The sequence below is a fragment of the Lissotriton vulgaris genome, chromosome 1_1 (assembly GCF_964263255.1).
Source record: "Lissotriton vulgaris chromosome 1_1, aLisVul1.2, whole genome shotgun sequence".
Taxonomy (NCBI): domain Eukaryota; kingdom Metazoa; phylum Chordata; class Amphibia; order Caudata; family Salamandridae; genus Lissotriton; species Lissotriton vulgaris.
This window is the reverse complement of record NC_141685.1, coordinates 2010397440-2010422611: the sequence shown is the minus strand read 5'-3', so window position 1 is coordinate 2010422611 and position 25172 is coordinate 2010397440. Positions and strand designations below refer to the sequence as shown.

General features: G+C 45.9%; 1 protein-coding gene across 30 annotated transcripts in view; it reads left to right on the top strand.

Annotated features, from left to right (window-relative positions):
• Nucleotides 1–25172, top strand: part of PPFIBP1 (PPFIB scaffold protein 1) — a 1004279-nt gene that overhangs the window by 269103 nt on the left and 710004 nt on the right. For all 30 annotated transcript variants that reach the window (XM_086920149.1, XM_086920163.1, XM_086920158.1 and 27 more), the window contains one exon: nt 5007–5099. In XM_086920149.1, the coding sequence (XP_086776275.1) occupies nt 5007–5099 (93 nt within the window). The remainder of the gene's footprint in view (nt 1–5006; nt 5100–25172) is intronic.

The window sequence follows — 25172 nt, the reverse complement described above, 5'->3', positions numbered from 1 at the left end:
TAAATAACTTTTATTTATTTATTTGAGTTTTATATAGCGCTGCCTAGACCTGGAGGTATCCAAGCGCTTTACATAAGGAACAGCAAGTTGCAAGGTACAATAATTATACATTAGTTACATAATGATTACAAAGTAAATGGCAAGTCATAAGGGGCAGAGTAGGTATGTGGTGAACAACAATCTGAGTATGATAGGTGAGAGAAGAGAAGGGAGCCTGAGAGTGCTTTGAAAGTGTTGAAGATTCTTCCTCTACTTACACAATACTTAATATACAGGAACCACTATGAAGATCTGTTAATATTGATTATAGCCGTGTCCTGTAGTTGCAAAGACTGCCGTTGCTGCACAATAGAGCTGCGTGCTGAATTGTTATTGAGACGAACTGCAACACATTTGGCTAGTTTGCACTGTCTTTTTGTGCCACAGAGGTCTTGAAATTGCCCTATGTGTTTACCAATTCTCTGGTCCTGAATTTCTTGAACCAACAAGACTGAGAAGGGACTTAAAAAATGGTAGCCAAATAAATAGTAGCCTCCTATCTCGCAAGGAAACCATAGCCAGCAGCATGCATACATAAAGCTTTTCCCAACTTTTGCAGTAGGTGCTACATATCGAATTATCAGCCCAATTTTTACCAGCACAGACCCTGATTGACTGAAACATGGAATCGTCACATCCTTCCTTAAGAAAGGAACAGTAGACTCCCAAATGCCGCCCTACTGTTAAACAATTACCAATCCCCCCCCATCCTCTCCCCCCCCCCCCTCCCTGAGCAAAGTCTTGTAAAGGGACTTTAACCATAGAAGATGTTGGAGTGTTGGAGAGGATCAGCTTGATGAATGCAGAGAAAAGTCAGGGAAGAGATTTTAATTTTACTATACCTTTTGTTAGCCTTCGACCTAGAGACAGTACTATTATAGAGGCTTAAGGAATTGATTCCTTATGGGGTTTGATCATTCTTCCATAACTGAAGCTAGCAGATGCAAATAGGTTCTCCAGTATTACATCTTTCATAGATTCACATGCTTGTATCTTCCCCGTCGTCATGGTGGGAGTCTCACGGTAACAGAATGACCAAGCAGTATCATAGAGAAGAAAACTGCATAGAAAATCCCCATAGAGACTGTAGTATTTGGTAACCAGACCATCTCCTTGTTTGGTCCAAAAGTCAGCCAATCAGCATTGCTGCCCTGCCCTCACACTCCCCAGCAGAAGCTTCCTGCCTCAGATTTCCGTCCCCGAGTGAGAGACATGGATAAATACCGAGAACAGGTTCTGCCTGAGAAACGGGGAGGCGGGCGGGCGCATGTGAATCTATGAAAGATAATACTGAAGAACTATAGTGTACAGGTAAGTAACTAATTCCTTCTCCAGTATTACATCTTTCATAGATTCACATGCTTGTATCAGAGTAGTAAGCAGTGCTCACAAAATTTGCAGTGTTTCCAGGATAGAACACAGAAGGAAGTTCTGCAGTAAAGCAATGTTAGAACATGATGTAAAATACACAAGTCAGATAGGAATAATAACCATATCTTCTATAAAATATATTGTGTAAGTCCTTGAAAGAAACATAATAGAACAATCCATCACAATATTATACCATATATTCAGATATATATATAGATATGCAAACATAAATCAAAGTACTGTATATAAAAGCTAACAGATAATCAAATTATACCTTACTGAAATAGGCGTTTCAGAACAGCTTGTCCCACTGCCGTTTCTTCTTTCCACGCAGTGTCCAGATAGTAGTGCCTGGTAAACGAATGCACACTCTTCCACGTCGCCGCTCTGCATATGTCGGGCAGCGACACTCCTGCGAACAAGGCCATTGATGTCGCCATCTTCCTTGTGGAATGCGCATTTACTTTGGAAACGAGCGGCTTTTCCGCTTTTTCATGACATTTCAAGATAGCCGATGATATCCATCTGGCAATACTCAGTCTTGACAGAGAGAGGCCTCTCCTCTGACCTTCAAATGCAATGAATAACTGTTTGGACTTGCGGAATGCCTTTGTTCGTTCAATGTAGAACTTCAAACATCTAGCAATGTCTAAAGAGTGCAAAGCTCTTTCTGCTTCAGATGAGGGATTGCTGAAAAAGGTAGGCAAAACAATAGGCTCGTTGAGGTGAAAAGACGTAGGGACTTTGGGTATAAACGTTGGATTTGTCCTTAATATAACCCTGTCCTGGCGAAATTGTAAAAAGGGCTCTTCCACTGAAAAGGCTTGAATTTCGCTAACTCTCCTTGCTGATGTTAGGGCAAGCAGTAGGGCTGCCTTCCACGATAGGAACTGTAAGTCTGTTTTGTGTATAGGCTCGAAGGGCGGCCTCATAAGTTGTGATAGGACTGTATTGAGGTGCCAGGGCACTGGCGGGCGCCGTGGAGAATCACAAAGTGGAGAAAGTGTGCATTGGAAATGCCTAGATCTAATCAACCACCGAATGTAAAATAGTGTTGTCTTTGTGAATTAAGTCTTTCTTAATTGAGAAGGTGGGACTGGTCTTGAGTTACTGCTTTTCAGTTGGCTCCTTAGTCTGAGATCTAACTCCTGAAGAGCCCTGCAGAAATCTGTGGGTCACTTCATCCATCAAATCAGTGCAATGCGGATATCTCTAACTTTTGCAGTGTGATGCCCTCCTGACATTTTTCAAAGGATAATGTCTCAAAATACTACTGAACAAATTGCAACCACATAAAAGAACACACGCTTACTGAGTGAGGTTTGTTTACTATGTCAAGTGTTTTCTAACTCCATTGTGAACTTTTTGCTCTAACAAACAACAAAATGTCTTATTGGATCTAATGGGAAATGCAACTTTATTTACCACCCTCGTACCTTTTTCCCCCTACATGAACTGCATGAAACTTTGCATGCGGAGCTCTAGCTAGTTTTGTTAGTGGGTGTGCTGAATTTCGATTAGATTAGTCAAACAATGCCAAATTAAAAGCAACCTGAAAATGCATCTTCAGTGCCAAGTGCAATTGGGTAACTACAGCATCACTGACTTTAAAACATTCTAGCACATCTCCAGTCAAAGCATCTCTCCCCAATACCCCTTTACTGATTATGTAGCTTTATCGAGACCAACTAGGCTTCTGCATGTGAAAGCAGACGTTTCCATTTGCTCTGATCTTATCGTTAGTCAAATTGTTTTGTGGAAATATGCTCACTTGTTCAACATTGCAAATGGTGAGGAATGCGCCCATTCTGGAATTGAATGTCTGCATGACTAGCTTGTTGACCATATTTTTCCTTCAGATCTGTACACATGTCCACTTCTCTAGTATCATCCCAGCACAAAAGTGTAATGTGTTTGTTTGAGCTAATGTGTTCCAGTTTGGGACTATTTTAACACCAGTCTTTAAGCCGTGACTGTTCAGAGATCGCTCTTGAATATTTGCCTGACCAGGCTACTGTAAGAACACAGACATCTCTCCCGTCTGGCTATAGACTGTCCAATGTGAAACAAGCCGATCTTTCAGTTTATACTGACAGTGCTGTCATTGTTTCAAGATCTTGTCCATCACACCTCCACAAAATAAGAACATAATTATAAACGGGCGCCATACCTTCCCCTCGCCCAACCCCTCTCTGTATATTGTTCCGAGCCATTCGTAAGGTGGGCCTGAATCGGTCATTTTTCTGTGCAATGTTAAGGGCCTGCGTCAGCAGGGACACCGCGCCTGCTTGCCAAAAAGCATGTCCCTTCTTGCTGAAGTGTGCCCACGTCACACCTGTTTTATCAAAAAACAATGGCCCAACCCGTGTTAGTTGGTTGGATGAATCGATCATAAGATCACAGTTTATCACTTCAGAATTTTAACGAGGATTAAAGCTAATTACCTCCAAAAGGATTCAATCATCAATTGTTCATTCCATTAGAAAAGCAGCCACCTATCACAACTCATTTATTTACAAAAAGGAGTTTTTAATGGATTACTCCAAGTACAGCGAAACATTGGTTTATATACATTTATACATTATTCACAGCGAACGGTAAAGGAAAGAGCTAGTGCTTCTATAGGGGTGCCAGAAAAAAGGAAAGAAGTGGTGGTTTAAAGAAAAGGGGTGTAAGCCTCAAAGAAAAAGTGACATGAGATTTGATTGACTTAAGGGAAAAAGTTGGTATTTATCCAACGTATTTAAATGAAAAAACAGGCCACTCTTAGTGTTAATCCAATTTCATAAAAACAATCATACAGTCTTGACTGGCATGTATAATGTTCAGGGGAATAGTGGTCCTGGCGATAAAAAAGGGGAGCGTCCAGGACCACTATTCCCCTGAACATTATACATGCCAGTCAAGACTGTATGATTGTTTTTATGAAATTGGATTAACACTAAGAGTGGCCTGTTTTTTCATTTAAATACGTTGGATAAATACCAACTTTTTCCCTTAAGTCAATCAAATCTCATGTCACTTTTTCTTTGAGGCTTACACCCCTTTTCTTTAAACCACCACTTCTTTCCTTTTTTCTGGCACCCCTATAGAAGCACTAGCTCTTTCCTTTACCGTTCGCTGTGAATAATGTATAAATGTATATAAACCAATGTTTCGCTGTACTTGGAGTAATCCATTAAAAACTCCTTTTTGTAAATAAATGAGTTGTGATAGGTGGCTGCTTTTCTAATGGAATGAACAATTGATGATTGAATCCTTTTGGAGGTAATTAGCTTTAATCCTCGTTAAAATTCTGAAGTGATAAACTGTGATCTTATGATCGATTCATCCAACCAACTAACACGGGTTGGGCCATTGTTTTTTGATAATATTGACTACCCAGGTCCAACAACCGTTTTTGGGTTACCCCATTTTTTATAATCACGTCACACCTGTGGCATGAGCGTGGTTGAGCACGCATTCCGACTGAGGTGATGTCACACGTTCGAAGCAGCTCTGGTGTGGAATTTCCACTTAATCTGTTGTGTCCGCTGTCCTTGTGTTCCAGTCGATGGCTGCATCCTAATTTCTCATTGCATCTCTTTTTTAAACAGGGTTTAATACAGGAAATAAATGGCCTGAGGTTAAGAGTGTCAGAAATGGAGAACGAAAGAACTCAGTGTGAAAAAAAGCTTAAATACACCAAGGTAAGACGCCAAGAGAATTGCTGTTCGTTCAAAGGGCTTCCTGGGATAACTAACAGGTTTCGAAACATGCAGTAGTTGTAATCCATCAATGGATTTGTCAGTCATCTTAATTGAGCAAAATCTTAAAGTGCAATAACTGATGCTTTGCTAATGCCAAATAAAATGGTTCGTACTGTATTACACTCATAAGGATGAAACTCCCACTAGGTTTTCAACTTGTGTACTGCAGGCCATGTACAGAAGTCCATCATAAGAGTCTAACTCTAGGGCTACATTGCCAAGAGATGAATAAATTATCCATTTACTTGTGACATTAATGTCCACCCATCTGTAGCGTGTAAAGGTAATACATGACTTGGTACCTTTGCCACCCTTTCTTTGAAACCAGCATTGTCCGATGTCTGCTTAAGTAAGACCAGTTTTCAGAGCAGCTACGGTCTATGTTAATGACTCGCATTGAAGCTCATTTTAAGTACATTTATTTCTTGTGAATATCCTGAAAATGGACATGGCTGCAGTCCACTCTGGACAGCCCTCTTTAACCCTGCAGAAATCAGTTATTCGTTGTGCCACAGCTCTCCAAGTAATCAGACTTAGTAGTTGACATGACATCGCATAGAGATTTTTGTCTCCTGTTCAGGTGTGTGTACAATGTGTTTTATCCTTCTTATCTGCACTACAGGAGATCTGATTTTTTTGACAATCAATTTAATTGAGTTTTGAATTTGACAACAAACCGCACCATTCAAAGCTAGAAGATCTGATTTTAACGTCTCGCTGCACACATTCTCTTGGATATTTGTCGAACCCAGGCATGGATAAATAGAAGTATGCTTAATCTGGGGAGCTTGGATGTTCTTCGGGAGTAGGGTAGAGAGGCTTGTTAAATGTTAGACCAACTCTACTTGATTCATATGTGGCAAAACACTGTACATGAGTGGCTGAACTGCTGCACATTACTTATTTATTTATTAAGGGGTTCCGATGTCTGCCATAACATTTGGCTTGGAGTTAGTTACTAATGCTTATCTTGCCTTACACCAAACGTTTGAGAAGCAAGCCTAGATGTTCCGTGGCATGTTTGTTTGAACATATGTAACATGTAGGTATCTCTAAGAACCACCAGGCCTAGATTAATGGAAGTTGTTTGTGGTCACTGTATTGGACACCCCTCTGACACTTCTGTGCAGTATGAGTATTAGAAAAGAAAAATCGCCCATGCAGACATACCCCTAAACAGAGGGTGGTAGGTGGAAAGAGGAGTTTGTCTTATCGAAACAGCATATTGGGGTGCAGCGGGAGTGGCAGTGCCTCACCCATTACAGGATACCAAAGCCTGCATGTCCAAGATCCCAAATATGCTGTATATACCTGCTGGAGGGATGCCTAGCATCGCTATTCATGCATGCCCGATGTCTGGGGGGCTGAAATTAAAGTGTATAGGAAATGAGAGGTACCCCTTAAGACTGTCAAGGGAAATGAGGTTCAACACCTGAGATTAAATACATCCACACCATTGCTCAGGGAGTTAACATCTGCCCATTCATCACTGCTCATCCTCGGTAGTATTACCTGGCACCTACGTGGTCGGAGCATGCTTTATTCACTAGCACCTCCCCAGTTAGTCTTCCTGTTAGAATGCAGGCAAGGTATAGTTTATGTAAGAAGCATGTTTTCTCCTTCCATTTGTTTCTGTGAATGATGCAGCTGCAACTTGTGAAATGAAAGTGGACAGAGTGTTTATAGAGAAAGTGAAAACAGAAGGCCATATAGCATCTAAGGGTATTCACGGTGAATGGGAAATTGTACAGGTCAAGATAGGCCTGGCAGCCCTCATCTGGCGACCAAGTTTGTTAGCAGTCTGTCCTGTTTTGGTACTCATGGTTGGATTGGATTTAGACATCTACACTAAGGAGTAAGAAGTATTTTTTTTGTGGTAAACCTTCAGCTTCCTGAACTGTAATCTAGAATATACACAAAGGTGGGTGTTATGTCCATAAATTATTCACTCATAGACTGGAGTACTTGGTAAGTCCTGTTTATTCTTGTCATCCACTCTCAGAATCCATGAATTCCCACCATTCTAACATGAACTCCTGGGTGTACTAACTGGTGTGTAGAAGAAGGGGTGGGAGGAAGATACCTAGGGGAAGAAGGAAGGGGAGATTACAACACATCTCCTTACCCATGAAATATAACAAAGCAATAGAAATTCAGAGTTGACTATAAACAGTTAGTTATTCGTAGCAAGTCTATCCCTGCTCCAAGTCTGTCCATCCTCCAGCTGCACCACATTTTTCCCAGTGCTCCTTACATTCTGAGGAGGAAAACATTTGCTCTGCCCCACCTGTACATGAGTGGGTTTCCTTACCACGACTGAGTTGTGAACTTTGAGGTTAAGTTCTTTCACCCCATGTTTCCGGTTCTAACAATTTTTTGTAACTGACTTGATGCCGCTGGACTTTCAGATGACTCTCCCTACTGTTTTGTCACAGCTTTTCCCCCATCTAGCCAGAGGGTGTTCATTTTGGTGCCAGGCTCTCTTCCTCTTAGGGCTACAAAAGGGGAGATTCCGCTGACAAGGTTAGGTGCTGTGTGATAGGCCCATAAGCAATCTCTAAGGGAATCATCTATGTTAAAGCCGTTGGTGATCGCCAGTTGGATATGCTCCTTGATCATGCAGTTTGTCCTTTCCGCTAAGCCGTTGGCTTTGGGACAGTGGAGTGCAGTTTTTTCGTGCTTGATGTTTAAGTCTTTAAGAAATGTCTTCATTTCTTCAGAGGTAAACTGCACCCCATTGTCGGTTACTAGAACCGCTGGTATCCCTTCAAATGAGAAGACCTATTTTAGAAACGTGATGAGGTTGTTGGTTGTAGTGGTAGATGTGAATCTGACATTTACCCAGTGTGAGATGTTCTCTACTAGAACAAACAAATATTTTTGGGGGCCCTTAATCCTCCATAGGACCAATTATGTCCATAGCGAGTTTTGTCCATGGTACTTCTGGTACTTCTATTGGAGACAAGGGAATTTTGGGCATAATTTTATTTTTGTTGCTTCTAGCGCAACTAATACACCCCTTGACTTTCAGTTCTACCATTAAGTCCAATTTCGGGAACCAAAAACTTTTCCTGATTTTTGTTTTGGTAATACTTCTGCCCAAGTCTCCCTCATGGGCAAGGTCTATTATTTTATCTCTGCGGGCGGCCGGTGGGACTATTTTCTTGTTTCGATAAACCTTGTTATCAATTTTGGTTAGTTCATGTCTTACCTCCCAAAACTCCTTCATGTCATCCATAACATCACTGCATTTCTCTGGCCAGCCATTGATTACGTTTTTTAGAGAATTCATTTTAGAGTCTTTCTTCATCCCTTTTTCCCATTCCTCCTTAGTGATAGAAGGAAGTTGGATGGTTGGGATGGGAGCATCTAACGGATCTCCTCTTGGTGGTTAGTCGTGAGGGGTGACCTAGATAAGTAATCTGCCAACACGTTTTCTTGTCCTGGCAGGTATTCAATGTTAAAGCAAAAATGATCTAACCCCAGAACCCATTTTGCTATTCTAGTTGATTTGCAATGTACTTGTTTAGCTGAAAAAATGCACGTTACAGGTTTATGGTCCGTTTGGACCATGAATTTTGTCCCCCAAAGAAAAAATTTGAAATGATTAATGGCCCGATAGCATGCTAGGGCTTCTCTCTCAATTATGGAATAATTCCTTTCTGATTGACTCAAGGTGTGGGAAGCTGTAAGAACTGGGGTCAACAATTCCACTGTGGTAGCTTGGCGGGAGGGGAAAGGCACCCGAAGGCTAGGTGGAAAGCAGAAGTGCAGCACACACTCACACTGAGACAGGGAGGCACACACAATGAAGTGACACCACACCAGCTAGTTGTTTTAAAAGAAGATTCTCGATATAGACTTTCTTCATTGCCGGTAAGTAACTCACGGATATGTACTAGGCATCAACTCAGGTACTGAGCAATTCTTTTCAACATCAGGCAACCTTTCTGCAAATACCTTGCTAATATTTAAGGCAGGCTAGGCAATAACATTTGTCATAAGCAGGTTCAGTATAAACAGCATCTCATGGGACTAGTTTCATTATAAAACATTCCTTGTGAACGGATCATTAAAATGGATAAACCTTTGCTTAAAGGGCATATCAGAAGCATGAACACAGTTCCCTGCTACCGCGCAGGTTGCAAAGGACACTCCCCTAGCCAGGGGTTAACTTTAGGCATAGGAGAACACAGTCAACAGTTAGGGCTAAAGCCCAGTTCAGGGTGCCCTCATCACTCTTTACCTTATTCCATGCCCTTATCTGGTTAATTAGGACCACCACAAGGTTAATCAGGGCCACCCCACTTAAGGTCACTTGTGGTGTTCCCCAGGGTTCTTCTCTCTCTCCTCTTTTGTTCAATCTTTATATCTATCCCCTAATCTTTGCGCTCCAGCAGCTGGAGGTCACCGTATATAACTATGCGGATGACCTCCAGCTCATCTTCAGCCTATCCTCTTCTTCCCATTCTATCTCCAACTTTCAGACTACTATGATTTTTATTAGGGACTGGATGAACCACAACCATCTGAAGCTGAACCCGGATAAAACTGAGTTGGTTCTCACGGGTGGTTCTTCCAGTCCCTGGAACTCATTATTTTGGCCCTCTTCCTTTGGTCCCCCTCCCACTCCCTCTCCCTCAGTCAAGACCTTAGGCTTCAAAATTAACAATCATCTTACCCTCCACTCACAAATTAGCTCTGTTGTTTCTTCTTGCTTTCTCACTCTTCGCACTATTCGCGCTGTTTCTCGTTTTTTTTCTCCCCTGGCACTTAAACTGATCATGTCCGCCTTGGTGATCTCCCGGCTGGATTACACCAATGCCCTGTACAACCGCATTCCGGCGTACAGCCTACGGAAGCTCCAACTGGTCCAAATCCAGGCGGCCCGATTAGTGTACGGCCTTTCCCGCTCTCACCACTCAACTCCTTTATTGAAGGCGCTCCACTGGCTGCCTGTCAGGGAGCGATCCCTTTTCAAAACAGGTTGTATGGTCTTCCAGGCGTGCCAGGGCTCAGCTACCGCCTTCATTGCCTCCTTGATAAGGGAGTATATCCCCGCTAGAGAGCTTCGTTCATCATCTCAATCACTTCTGCAGGTACCCCGCTACAAGCGCAAAAAGTGGGGAGGGGCCAACTTCTCATTTTTGGCACCCTCCTTTTGGAACTCCCTCCCCGACCACCTACGGTTGGCCAAGCACTACCCTCTTTTCCGTAAAGACCTCAAAACTTTCTTATTCAATCAGGCCTTCCCTTTGTAAATTGTCCTTATATTTTCCCTTTTCTTACCAGCATCTACTGCCTCTCCTCTGCTATTTTAGCCTCCACAGCGCCAAGAAACCGCATGGTGAATGTAGCGCTCTATAAGTATTTTAAATTCAAATTCAATTCAAATTCAACAGGGCCCAACTACAGTCTCCTGCGGGAGGGGCGGTTGCGGGGCTGCCTCTCTATCCACTCGAGGCTCCACGGCAGCCCCCTCTTTCTTGTGGGACCTCCGCCCTTCCCCAGGGGTATTACCTTTGGGTGGGGGGGGGGGGGCCCTCGCGATGTGCGGCAGGTTGGGGGTGAAAGAGGGGCTTGCGCTTTCTTGGGAGCCCCCTCGCCAGTGTTCTGGGCCTCCTGGTGGTGTCGCGCCCATCCGGGGCTGGTGCCGGCTGGTGGGGGGCTCTCACTCTCCGTGGAGCCCCGCGCTTCTTACGGACCTGGTCCCGGGCCTCCAGGTGCTTCCTGTGCCCAGAACCAATCCAGAGGTGGTGCAGGAGGGGTGCGCCCGCAGCCGCCAATGGCAGCGCGGCTCACGGGGGTGCGGCGTCAACAGCCAGTGAGGGCGCGTTTGGCTGGGGGCGCGGCCGATGACGTGCCCGGCGCTCCAGCCACGTGATGACGCCCTCTCCGGGCTCACAGGCCTAGCGCGGGCCCTCGTAATGCCGCGGCAGCCCTCCCCTGGCTTCGGGGCCCGCAGCGAGGGAGGAGGCAGTAGCGGCGACAACGCTCTGTAGGTACCGGGGCCGCGGTGGACCCCGCAGGCCCGGCGTGGGCCTCTCCAACACCGCAGAGGCCCTCTCCCTCCTCCGGGGGCCGCAGCGGGGGCGCAGGCAGCAGAGGCACTTCGTCGATGAGGCACCGGGCCGCGGCAGCGAATAAGTAGGCTTCCAGACTTTCTTGGCAACTGGGCAGGGGACCGCTGCGGTGAGTTCAGCCCCGAAATAGCGCTTTGAAGACACAGCGCTTCGAGGGGCAACAGTGCTTTCTCGGGCACAGTGCTCTGGAGACACAAGGCAGTCTCTTGTAGCCCAGCGCTGGGAGATTATTATGGGCAGAATAGCACTTGGAAGTGATAGCGCTTAGGAGACAAACAGTTCTGGGCAAGGCAGTGCTGGGGATCAGTCACAGCTTAGGCAGGGCAGCGCAGGGGCACAGTTTAGGTGGGAAGCGCTGCTTACCTGGTTGATCCCCCAGCAGTCCTCACAGCAGGTAGCTGTTTCTTTGCAGCGCTTGATGGTTCCAGCGCCCTTTTAGTGTAGTTTCTTGGGGGGGGGGAGAAAAAGGGGGGTTGAGTTGGTGGCTTCAAGGGCAGAATGCTTCTCCCTGGCACACTGGAGGTGGTTCCCTGGGTTCCCCAACGCTGGGCCAGATCAGCAGGCTGGCAGAGTCCCTCACTCAACTTAGAAAAGCAGTGCCTAGTCCCAGTCCGTCCCAGTGGTGTAGGTTCCTCCCCTAGGCCCAACCGCCTAAACTCCTGTAGAGGTTTCCCCAGGTCCAGTGGTGCTCCAACTGACAGGCCGGTTTCCCTCCTTTCCCCTTATACCCCTAGGTCAGGTGACCACTCTCTTAAGGGGGCAACGCGTAACCCATCCCTGTTCTGGAAGGTTCCAGGAGCTTATACATTCTAGGCTATGGACTGAAAAGGCGGGATGGCAGTGTTACTGTATCCTAATGTCCCAGCCTTCTCCTGACTACTAGTGCGTGTCTACAAAGGTCACTCGGCAGTAGCAGTGGCCTGTGGCAGCCATTTGTTGGGAAAGAGCACCTCAGCACTGTTTGGCAGTGGTAAGGCGCCCAGAGACTTAGGTCCAACAAAAAAGATGGTGGAAAAAACAAGGCAATGGGTGGAAAAAACGAGGGTAAGACGACCCTAGGGCTGACAGGTCTAACAGAAGCAAACACTATGACGGTCTCACCCTCTTCCCCTTTCTATGATAGAGTTGCTCCAAGACCTTTGTTTGAGGCATCGGTGCTTAAAATAGTTTTATTTTTATGGTCAAAGGTGCCAAGAGCAGGTGACTCAGTGATTTCCTGTTTTAATCTGTTTACTGTCTCACTGTGTTTTTCCGCCCACTTAAATTCTTGTTTAGCCTTCAAAAGTTCTCGTAGACTCTCACATTTCTCAGAAAACAATGGAATGAACTTTGCCATATACTCAATCAGGCCTAAAAAGGACTTGAGTTCTTTATTATTTGAGGGAAATGGTGCATCTTTCACTACTTGAATTAAGCTGTGTTTAGGCCTGATCCCTTCATGTGAGATGTTATGTCCAAGGTAATCTACCTCTGTTACTTTTACTTTGCACTTGTCCCGCATCACAGTCAACCCTGCCTCAGATAGTCGAACACATATTTTCCTGAACACAGTGTTCTGCTCTTCATCATTAGCTCCATAGACTGAAACATCGTCTTGGAAACACATACTGTTCGGAATGCCATCAAGCACTTGCAGCATAATTTTTTGGAAAACAGCGGGTGCTGAAGCAAGGCCGAATGGCATCCTCCTGAACATAGACGTGCCGAATGCGGACGAGAATGCGGTCAAGGGTCTGGACTTCGTGTGGAGTTCAACCTGATAGTACGCCATGGGTAGATCAATAACAGAGAAAAATTTGACTTTTCCCATTGTGCTCCGCATTTCATTGATATTGGGGAGGGGAAATCTCTCAACCCAAATATTCTCGTTAAGGCTGCGTAAGTCAATGCAAAGGCGGATGCCTTCCCCATTAGCTTTCGAAGCAATAACTATGGGTGCTAGCCACTCAGGTGAATCAATGGGTTGTATGACCCCTAATTGGCACAGTTTATCTAGTTCAACTTTCAGAGGCTGCCTCAAAAGGAGGGGAACTTGGCGGATTTCATGGACAACAGGCTTGGCACCAAGTCTGACCTTTATTTTAAGTTGGTATTTTCTCAAGAGTCCCAGTTCATCTGAAAATAGACGCAGTAATTAGTCAGTCTTCCCCAGGCCAGAATCTTCCACTAGGATGACCTGTTCCTTATTATTGGGGTTGAGTATGATGTCAAGTTCCTTCTGGTATTTCCACCCCAAAAGGTTAGATCCTTCACTCACCAGATACACTTTTCCTACTGTGGACCTTCCTTTAAAGTTTATTTTTGCTTCCAACATGCCCACCAGGGTAATAGGATCTTTGGTGTAACCTTGTGGTGTAATATCTGGTTTATTTATTACTGTGCTTTGATCTCCCAAGATTTTCTTGTAATCTTCCACGTTCAACAAGGTAAAGGGGGAACAAGAATCCGCAAACATTTCTATAGATTTGTTATTGAGTAATATTTTACAATTAGGGTATTCCGTAACGGAACCATCACATGTACTTTTCACTTGAAAAATGAACTTCTGTTATTCCTTGCTCTCGACTTTGACTGCTTTGACTTGGCAGCTGTCTCCGTCCCTACAAACTCTGGCTAAATATCCTCTTCTGTTGCACTTCTTGCAATGAGCATTGCGTGCTGTACAGAATGGATTGTTGGCCTAATGGTTATTGCTCCCGCATCTGTAGCATTTGAGGCCAGCGTGTTCCTTTATAGGTTTGTTGAGTGGTTATTTTTGACTTTCAATACATTACTGATGGGCTCTTCTACCTGTACCGAAGCCACCCCTTCCTCAGTTACTCTTATCTCTTTCATGCATTTAGCAGTGTGTTCAATCGACTGGGCTATGGAAATAGTTTCTTCCAATGTGGGATTTTTGGCCAATAACTTTTCTTGTGTCCTACTGTTACTCGTGCATCTGACTAACTGACTTCATATAAGCGAGTCATTGAGTTCCCCAAAGTCACACCATTGGGTGAGACCTCTTAACACCGCTATGTAACTTTTAACAGATTTGTTCTTGCCTTGAGCATGGTTGAAAAATGTATGTGCTCTAAGACAAAATTTATTTTATCACCAAAATGGTTTCCTAACTTTACCAGAGTAATTTCATATGCATCCAGTTCCTTATCCTCTTCCAATTCCGGTTCTGGTAGGGTCTCATACACTTTACGACCATAAACCCCCAGATTATGTAGGAGAATGTGCTGTTGGCGCACTGCTGAGAATCTTTCTCCCCCATAGCAATTAAATAAGATTCGAATAATGCAGTCCATTCTTTCCAGTGGATATCAGGTTCCCCACAATAGTTTAAAAATGATGGAGGTAGGCAGATCCCCGGCCTACCCATGCTTGGGTCTTGGGAACACAGGGGTGGTGGGAGAAACCCAGAAGGAAGACCAAAAATACTTCACAAGTGAAGATCAACCACTGAAAATTGTAGGAATATGTAACACCGCTCAAATGTGTCCCAGAAGGAATAAAGGTGTGCTTGACCTTGGAGATGGCAATATTAGTAAGTTGGTCCCCCCCCCCCTCCCCCCCCCCCCCCCCGGGGGAGGCTGATAACATCCAAAACTAAAAGAGTGGGTAGAGGTAGGGCGACTCAGGCTGAGGAAAGACAAGAGAGTGCTCTTCACGAGATAACCACAGTGGATGGAGATTTTTGTTGCGATCTCCTGAGACCAAGAGCTGGGAGCCTAGGCAATTATTGATGTAGGTGTCAACAGTCTCGAGAAAGGAAAGAATTTCATAATGTGATCACTGTCAAAACTTAAAACCCAAGCCCACTCAAGGAGAAAAATACATATAGTGTGAGTCACAGTTACATTAGAAATAATTGCCCGCAGAAGCAGATCAAATGGAAACAGTGCACCGAAAATGTGACTACTATAGGGAAGGTAGTAAATCAGTCACATGTAGAAGTTGAACTGAATCGGTGAAATCACAGCTGTAACGCAGGGCGCCTCACCCTGTAGCATATTGAGGAGAATGTCACAGCACAGAAGCACCTCACCGTGTATCAGCTGAAGCGCAGGACGCCTCACCGTGTAGCATGCTGAGGAGGAGAAGAAGGCCACTTTATCCACGTACAGGATCCGGAGAAGCTCTACGGGGAGGTTCTAGCAGCGGAAGGCGTGGAAAAGGACGCCCAGGATACATGTCAGGGCGGAGGAAGTCTGGGGCGATGGAAAGGGGGCAGCTGAGACTGAGGGCAGGGCTTGTGTCGGAGGCTGCCGGGCGCTGATGAAGGATTCCAGTGTGGGGTTGAAGTATTTCAGAAAACTCCATCCAATAGCGCCCAGGGAGCAGCGGAAGGCAGAGCTGCAGGCTGCTCCGGGGATCCCCTGCACCTGAGCGAAGATACGCTACAAGGACCCTGAAGATTAAATCAGCAAACTCACTAGAACGGCCAAAAGGTAGCTGGAGCACTGGATCAGCCCTGCAGGAATCAGCTGTCACCATTCGAGGCAGAGAATAATAGCTCCCACACACGCTGGCTCAGACACCAGTAGAAGGCAGGATCTTCCACAAGAAGAGGCAAACAACAAAAATAATCAGGCTGCCAGGATCCCTTGAGGTGGCAACCGTGGAAAACGTTGAAGTTGAGCAGTTGTTGAAACTGAACGGGATAGCCCACAGATTGATACGCTGAAAAAGTCTATTAAGGTATCTCTGGTAAAAGCAATACACAGGAGTACCGTTTCATGGAAGGTCGAAGCGGGTTATTTCATCCTTGAATGAGAGAGCATAGAAAGGGGAGATGACCAGAGCTGCACCCTGCGCAGGATCATCGCCAGTGTTATATGTCCATAAATTATTCACTCATAGACTGGAGTACTTGGTAAGTGCTGTTTATTTTGGTCATCCACTCTCAGAATCCATGAATTCCCAATATTCTAACATGAACTCCTGGGTGTACTAACTGGTGTGGAAGAGGAGGGGTGGGAGAAAGATACCAAGGGGAAGAAGGAAGGGGAGGTTACAACAGAGGGTTAACCTATCTCTCTTAAATACCGTCTCGTATTTGTTGACTGTTCAAATATCTCTAGTGAGTGAGTGATTTGCACCACGGTGAATTAGTGCTCTCACTATATTACTTAGATGTATTTGTTGGGTCCTCACCCAAAGATATTGTATTGTATTGTAATTGCATTTATATAGTGCTTACTACCCCTGACAAAGCGTCAAATAGATTTTTTCTGGGAGTAGCACGCTACTCCGGAACCTATAAATGATTAGTGGTGAATTAGTATAGTGAAAATATGAACGATTTGTTGATTGGTGGATATGTTAGTTATCTAGATTGAGAAGGATAGTGGAGGGATAGAAGAGGGAAAAAGGTTTGCATTTATAAAGCTCTTGCTAGCCTTAATGGGGTGTTGAGGTTCTTTTTCGGCGAGTAGCACAATACTCTGGAACATATACAGTGTTAGTGGTGAATTAGTATAGTGAAATATGAAAGGAATTTGAGTAGTGGATATGTTAGTCAGTTATTTGGATTGAGAAAGAAAGCAAAGGGGTAGAAAAGGTAAAAAGGTTTGTGTTTATATAGTGCTTGCTAACCCTGATGAGTGTTGAAATGCTTTTTCGACAAGTACAACCTCTTTTTAAATCTCCCTTGGCACACTAAGGCTGCACCAACTTTGTCACAATCTTCAAAAGAGCTGTTCTTCAAGAGGAATAATGCTAGCCCTTCCTTATTCAGGTAGCTGTTTCTCAGTAGGCTTTTTGTGTATGCTTCTACCCATACAGGTCCAAATTGCTAGTGGACATGCATATCTTTCGTAGGAGCAAGCACATGTTCATTATCGAGATGTCCATCTTGCAACCACAGAAGCACAAGTCTAGATTGTGTTTTACTAGTGATCGCTGGGAAAACAAGTTAATGGGATGGTGATTTAAGTATTCTTAGCTACAAGCAGAATGAAGGAAACACCATACATCCCCATGGGGTCTACAAATTCCATCAATAGAGTTTTTTCTTACAAAGAACACTTATCAGTTCCTGGTGTTGATTTCAAATAAACAAGCTCCAGCTGTAATACTAACCATTGCATTCATTCTGCAGGAAGAATTTGGGCTAGAAAAATTAGTTCAGTGGCTTGAACATTTATCTGGGACGTCAAACAAAAGTACACTTACTACTAAGTTAGAGGACCAAAACTGTCATAAAATGTTGAGAGATGACATGAGAAAGCCACAAATGTACTTACCCCTAACCACAAACAAACGTTATCTGTGGGGGGGAACAAATGCTTTACAGTAAAGATTATTAACCAATAAAAACCTTGTCTCCATTGGATCTGGTGATTCGTTTTTCTTCTGCACCTCTGGCCTGCTTCATCATTGGACCCACTTCACCTAGTGTGGTTGGGTGGGCTCTGCACGTTTCTAGATGGTGCAGGGGATTATAGGAGTGAGTTAAAATAGCCTCCTAGATTCTAAAACGGTAATTTAATGAATAAGGTCTAGGGCAAGATTAAAAACAGTGGGATGTCATAGGTAGTACTCAGTGGTCCTTGCTATCAAAAGCTCAACCTGTTTCAGCCATCTAACTGCCCCGGGAGTCAATCGGGTTTCTTGATTCATTAAATGAATTCTGTCTATGAGCACTTTAAGGAGAGCCGGGCCAAGACACACACCGTGGGCTTTCAGTTTAGTCAGTCAATTCAGGCAACAATTTGTATGATTTACGCCAGACAGTGTAGGCTCTTTTGGCCAAAGGAGCCATCAAGAGGGTACCCACCACAGTAGTATGAACTGTTTGTTATTCCTTCTACTTCCTTGAGCCAAAGAACTATCTTCACCCTCTGAATATCTTTCTGCGCAAGGGCAAATTGAAAATGCTCTCCCTGGCTCATGATTTCGTGATCCCAGAGAATGGATGTGGTGGCGATGGGTCTACAGGATGCTTATTTTCACATCCCCGACCTGCAGATCCACATACCATATCAGTGGTTCATGGTTGGCCACATTCACTTTGTTTGCCCTGTTCCATTTCAGCCTCACCAGTACCCCTCTGATGTTAATAAAAGTTATGGCAGATGGCACTGTCCATCCTTAAAGGTCGGGGTTATCAGTCTTTCCCTACATTGGCGAATGGCTATTGAAGAGGGCTAACCACTGTTACTCATCGATCACCTCCAGATGACTGCAAACCTCTTCACATCTTTGGGGTTCTCAGTCAACCTGTCGAAGTCACAACTGACTTCTTCGCAGAGGCTCTACTTCATGGGAGCCATCTTGGATCTGGTGCTCTTTCAAGCCTATCATCCGGACAAATGAGTCCAGAACATTTGGGCTATTTTTCTGATGTTTCAGCCTCTGTTCTGGGTCAATGAGGCTAGCTCTGAGACCTTTTTACCTGCTTGTCTCCTGCATCCTGCTTGCCGACTGTGCCCAATGGCATATACAGGATTCGCAGTGGGATCTGAAGTCTTATTTGGCCCAACACTGGAGGAACCTATTGTAGTGCATCCTGCTCTTGGAGTAGTCTGCAGAAGATCTGCAATTGTGTCTGCTAGACCGCAATTGGACCAGAGGCAGACCCCTCTCCCTACCACATCCAGAGTTGACCGTGATGACTGACACATCACTTCTGGGTTGGGGAGCCATCTGGTAGAGAGGGACATCAGAAAACTGTTATCTGGCAGAGAGTCACATCTGCATAAACCTGTTGGAACTGTGGACGATGCACTTTGTGTTTAATGCCTTTCTGCCGACAACCAAGGACAGGCTGGTTCAGTTTCTCATGGACAAAATCATTGCCAAAGACGTGCCAAAGGCAAGCCCGTCTGTGTCTGTACCATGCCCAGGGCCATGAACCCTGGGCCTCAGCACCCACAGGTACTCCACCGCAGACCTCTTAACCCTGGACCCCAGATGCTGCAACAACTGCTGCCTCACATTGTCTTGTCTCACAGCCAGATGTTTCACCTGTCACCGCTGTCTCTTCACCTGAAACATATTACCTTCACAGAAACCCACACCACTCCCTCCATGCAAACTGAGACCACCCCTGAAACACTCTGATACCTCCTGATCAAAACCAGATCTCTCTGCAAACACGCCACACAGTTCTGGGACACCATCTCTACCCATGTCCCGATGTGACCTTCACAGAAACTGGGCTTAATCCCTCCTTCGCCCCCCACTTTTTGCCTAATGTTGATGTACTTTGAGTGTGCCCTGGGCTCCTGCCAACCAGGTACCCAGGGCCTATGTTCTTTCCCTGTACTGTTGCAAAACCCAATTGACAACTCTCTGGTCATATTCAAGTCCCTTGTAAGAGTTACCATTGGTACCAAGGACACTGTGACCAGGGAAGGCCTCTAAGGGCTATATGTGCCATGCTTAAAGGCCCTGTACCTTTACCCACACACAGTGCATTTGCATGCTGCATGCTTTGGTGCAGAACAAAGTGATGAGGCGACATGGCACACATCTGTGTGTGCCATGCCTACAATCCACTGCCCTGGCATAGGTAAGCCACCCCTGTTGCTGGGTGCACAATGCCAGTGGTGAGGATACAGGTCCATGAGCTCTGTACCCCTACAGTGTATAAGTCCATTCTTGGACATTGTAAGTGCTGTAATACCAAAAAGAGTATGTGGTCTGGGAGTTTGTCATTACAAATTCTACAGCTCCATAATGGCATTACCGAAAAATGGGAAGCTTGGTATAAAACTTCTCAGTACATTAAACCCACACTGATGCCAGTGTGGGATTTAATGAAAAACGACCTAAGTCTAGTGTACTGGCTGAGTGGCTGCTCGCCAGCTGCCACCACCAACCTGTTTCTGGACTCCTAGGTCGAGAGCCGGCCACTGTCGGGGTCCTGAAACAAAGCACATCATGGGATGAGGTGCCAAACCTCCTCCCCCAGGATGGGCATGGTCTACGAAGGAGAAGCTTCAAAGGCTTTCCGCCTTTGTGAGCTGCTTTGGCCATTTGCTGCTCCCAACAGCTAGCTCCCACCGCTCTGACCCCCACTTTTGAGTGGGAGAATCGGCGGGAAAACCAAGTTAGGAGGAGAGGTGTGCCCACCTTTGCTAACCCCACCCCTGAGGTGGGGGCGGCGAGGTAAAGTACAACTCTCAGTCCCTGCCATCTTGCAGATGGGGGAACCCAGTCAACCATAGTGAGGCTTATGCCCCCCTCCCACTAGAAGGTGGCATAATAGGCGGTGTACCCACCCCAAGGAAGGGACGACCTGTACCTACCTTAACACCCATAAATGTACTATTTAGGGGCGACCCAGAACCTTGCCTCCTCATACAAGAAGGACCGAAGAGCCGTGCTGAAGAAGAGGAGGTCACAAACTGACTTTGCCCCAGTCCTACCGGCCTGTCCCTACCTCAACCTGCTACAGCGAAATCCTGGTGTGTCCTGCAACTAGCAACCCGGAGGACTTGCCGTGCCTTCCTAAACCAGACTTTGTCTTCCATGAGCACCAGATTTGCTCACCAACCGACTCTGGCTCCGGTCAAATCCACAAGTCTGCACCACTCTGCACCTGATGCCCCTGGCCAGAGTTAAAGTGGCCCAACACCCCGAGGAGGTCTCCCTGGCGATCCTGACCTGGGATCTGGTGATCCCTGACCAGCCTCAAGTCTCCAACAGACGCCTGCAGCCCCTTTCTTGAGGATCGCCCCCGACCAAAGCCAATAAGAGAAACTTGATGCCAAGACACCCCTGCACCCTACGTCCCACAGCCTTGGGTGGCCCAACCGATGGTGTCCCGGCATTCCAAGACATCCCAACTGGTGGTAGCCCCCAGAAGATCTTCGTCCCTGAGGCTGCAGTGTTTGTTGCAACCCGAGAATCCCCATTAAAACCAACAGGGCACCAGACGCCAAAACTGCACCCGACCGCCCCTGTGCCACTGTGGGTGCACCTTGTGTGCTAAACCGGATCCCCATTTGCCCTGAGCCTAACACCAAGAGCTTTGCTCCCACAACCTTGTGGCCGCTCATGAGCAGCCACCAACCAGAGACCCCATCCACAATTTGATAACATTGGGCCTCAGCACTCTGCACCTGGCCACCCTTTTGCAGCAGAAGGTGCTTTGTGAGTGCATCCCTGACCCTGGGGGAACTTTAAACCGATAACTTCATTTCCACCCATAGAATTGCATTGACTGATTTTCTGTGATAACTTTTTAAGTGTGGAGTTGGTTTTTATGCCACCCTAAGAAACTGCAAATGTACAAAAACTGATTTACTTGCCTTTTCTCTAGAAAAAATGTCCCAGTGTGATATCTATGCATATCACACTGAGTAGAACAAGTAACTTAAAAAGTAATCTGAAATGTAACTGAGAAGTAGTTCCAATTGTTTTACAAGCAAATGACTTAGCTGTAACCAATCTAACTGCAAGAATAATGCAGTTAAATACAGTTTGAAAGCAGTTAAATGCAAAGTGATATTGGTTCTAGAAAATAAACTACAACTAAGTAATATTTTTATACAAAAAAATTGATCTGAGTTCAGTCTTTGAGTGTGTGACATCATTTCTTGCCACTGTGTATACAATAACTGCTTAACACTACTTTCTGATAAAGGCCTACTGCTCGTCCACACTGCCACAAATGGAGAGTAAGGTATTATCTACTTTTACCTCTGCCTACCTTTGAGGTTCGACTGGACTCTGTGCATACTATACCTTACTTTGGTATAGTATATACAGGGACTGCTTCCTACAGCCATCATCCGCAAAAACTATCTGTTGCACCACCACTAAAGATAACACTTCTCCGATATAGGAACACCTCAAATTCCAACACCACACTGACGCCAGAATAACCATCAGAGGCACCCTCACCTATAGACCAGAGGAACATGCACCAACCTCTGCAATACTATCACAGACTTAATTGCCCCACTCACCATCATGGCCAAGCATTACCTTTTTGTCTGAGACCACAAATTCCACCTGGATGACCCCACCTGCACTAACTCAACCAACCTTAGGGGAACCTATTGACAACATCGGCCTTAACAACTGGTTACGGACCCCACTCGCAAAACTGGAAACACACTGGACCCTAGCTTCATATCCAGCAACAGAGTCAAATACAGCCACGCCTCAGAACTCAACTGGGCCGACCACTCCATCATCCACTACACCATCGCAGGATCACGCGCACCGGTACCAATCCCCTCAACACCTCCTTCCGCTGCTGGAGCAAAGTAACACAAACCCAATGGATGGACCCCATCAGCAACACCCAGCCAGACGCAGCTAGCAACCTAGAACAAGCAGTCCATAACTTCAATACCTAGTTCCACAACACTGCCGACTGAGTCATTTCCATCAAACCAGCAAAAACCAGCAGATCCACTAAACAAGGCAGCTGGTTTGCACCAGAACTGGGTACAATGAAACGTAGCTTCAAACAACTGGAGAGAAGATTATGCTCCAGCAGAGATGCTACAGAGCGAGCCACCTTGAAGTTAGCCCTCAACAAATACCACAGATGATATAAAGACGTGAAAAACGACACCCTTGTAAACTGCATTGAGGCAAGGGCCAACCGCACCAAGAAACTCTTCACCATGGTCAAAGTTCTCTAGCCCCACAACCACAAAGAACACAATTCCTCCCTCAGAGGAACTCCGCAAAGCTCGAGCGAATCACTTCCACAACAATATATTCACCATCTACAGGAACTTCGAGCCCCACCCCACTGACCTCCTCACTCCAACGGAAGCCTCCTCCAAACAGCATCCATCGCATAGGAATAACTCCCCACACCAGACACCACAACCATGATGAATTCCATCCACTTGGGAACTCATACGGACCCCTGCCCCCACCGTCTCTTCAAAGTAGGAAGCAACAAGATCAGCCTCCAACTTCCCACCATCTTCAAAGTATCCTTCGCCACAAGGCACCTTTCCCGACGCATGGAAACATACAGAAGTCAGACCCCATCCTCTAGAAACCAGAGTGAACCCCAGAACTATCACCCAATCTCGCTGCTCCCATTCCCCACCAAAGGCCTGGAGAAGGCCATTAACTGGCAGCTCACCAAACACCGGGCAAGAAACAACCTGCTAGATGCCTCCCAATCCAGTTTCCTATCCAATCACAGCACAGAGACGGTCCTGATCGTCCCCACAAGCAAAATCCACACGCTGCTCGACAGGGGAGATTCAATGGCCATGATCCTCTTGACCTCTCTGCAGCCTTCAACACTGTATCCCACCACACACTCCTCAAGAGACTGCACCAAAGATCAAATGAGATGCTCTCAGATGAATCGCATCATTCCTCACAGGACGAACGCAGACAATCCGCCTACCTCCCTTCACCCCGGAACCCATTAGTACCATCTGGGGCATCCCTCAACGTTCATCCCTCAGCACCACCCTCTTCACCTCCTACATGACGCATCTAGAATACATTGTCTGAGCCTACGATCTCAACGTCATAGCCTACACCGAAGATACCAAGCATATCCTCTCGCTCTCAGCAGACACCAGCAAGACTAACTTTCACAACTGCATGAAGAACATCGCAGACTGGATGAAGAACAACTGTTTGAAACTCTACATCCACAAGACCGAAGTGCTGATTCTTAGTAGCCACGCCTCCCTATGGAAATGCACCTGGTGGCCAGCCGAATTCAGACCCACTCCCACACCAAAAAAAACCACGCACTCACCCTAGGTATCATCCTAGACCGCAAACTCACTATGAAATGTCAGATCTACATATCTCCTCCGCCTGCTTCCACACACTCCGTATGCTCAGAAGAGTCTTCAAATGGCTCCCTACCAGTGCGAGAGAGACAGTCACGCAGGCCTTGATCACCAGCCGGCTGGACTACGGCAACGCACTGTACATAGGAACTACCACCGAACTCATGAGTGCTCTAGACAATACAGAACTCAGCGGCCAGACTGATCCTCAACCTGCCCTTGCCCAAATGGACCCAACACCTGAGGAACCTCCACTGGCTCCCTGTCCAGAAAAAATGGCTATTCAAGTTACTGACTCAACCTACAAGCCCTCCATGCTCAAGGGCCAGCATCCATAAACTACTGCCTGAACTTCCACTAACCATCCAGAAACCTTTGCTCCACTTCCCTCGTCTGTACACAGAGTCCACGCATCTGCCTTAGCCACAGTGAAGGCTGTTCCTTCTCCCACCTCGCCGCCAAGTCCTGGAACGCCCTCCCCCTCAGAACATCACTATCACTGTCTGACTTCAGGAAGAGACTCTAGACTTGGCCACCTGACTAATTCCAGCAACTAAGCGCCTGGATACCCTCTCGGGGATAAGCTGCGCTTTACAGGTACCGATTGATTTATCACCATGTGATGTTGCACCAGGCAGGATGTGGTCTTGGGTGCTATGCCACCACAGCCAATGCTGCTACCACTGCTTTGGCACGCTTAGTGCCTGTCCTGATAATTTGTCAGCTACAGGGGCATTATTGCACACATTCATAAAGCACTATTTACACCTTGATTGTCGGGCTGTCAAGATGCGCATTTTACACTCTTGGTCCTGCAGGACTTTTTTGTTTAAGCCATTCCACAGACCCGCCACTCTGGGAGGTACTGCTTTGGTATCTATTGAAGAGGTAAGGTATCTCCGGTTAGAAGTATCAATGAGAAGAGCAGGTTACTTAACTAGTTAAAAGATCTTTCTTTGGATACTCTGATCTAACTGCAGATTCCTCAATCTCAATGCCCTCCCACCTCCTCTTTCTATGGTATGGGCTATTCTATCTACAAATTCCCCAGCTAAAATGTGCACACCCAGGTTTGATGAATCTGCTGATGGGATCAGCATCGGAAAGTGCATTAAAGTTGATAATGGATGGTTTGGAGTCTGTCACGAAGCTGAGAAGTGAGTCCCACTTAGAGGGAGTTGCTGTAGTCCAGATGACTGGTG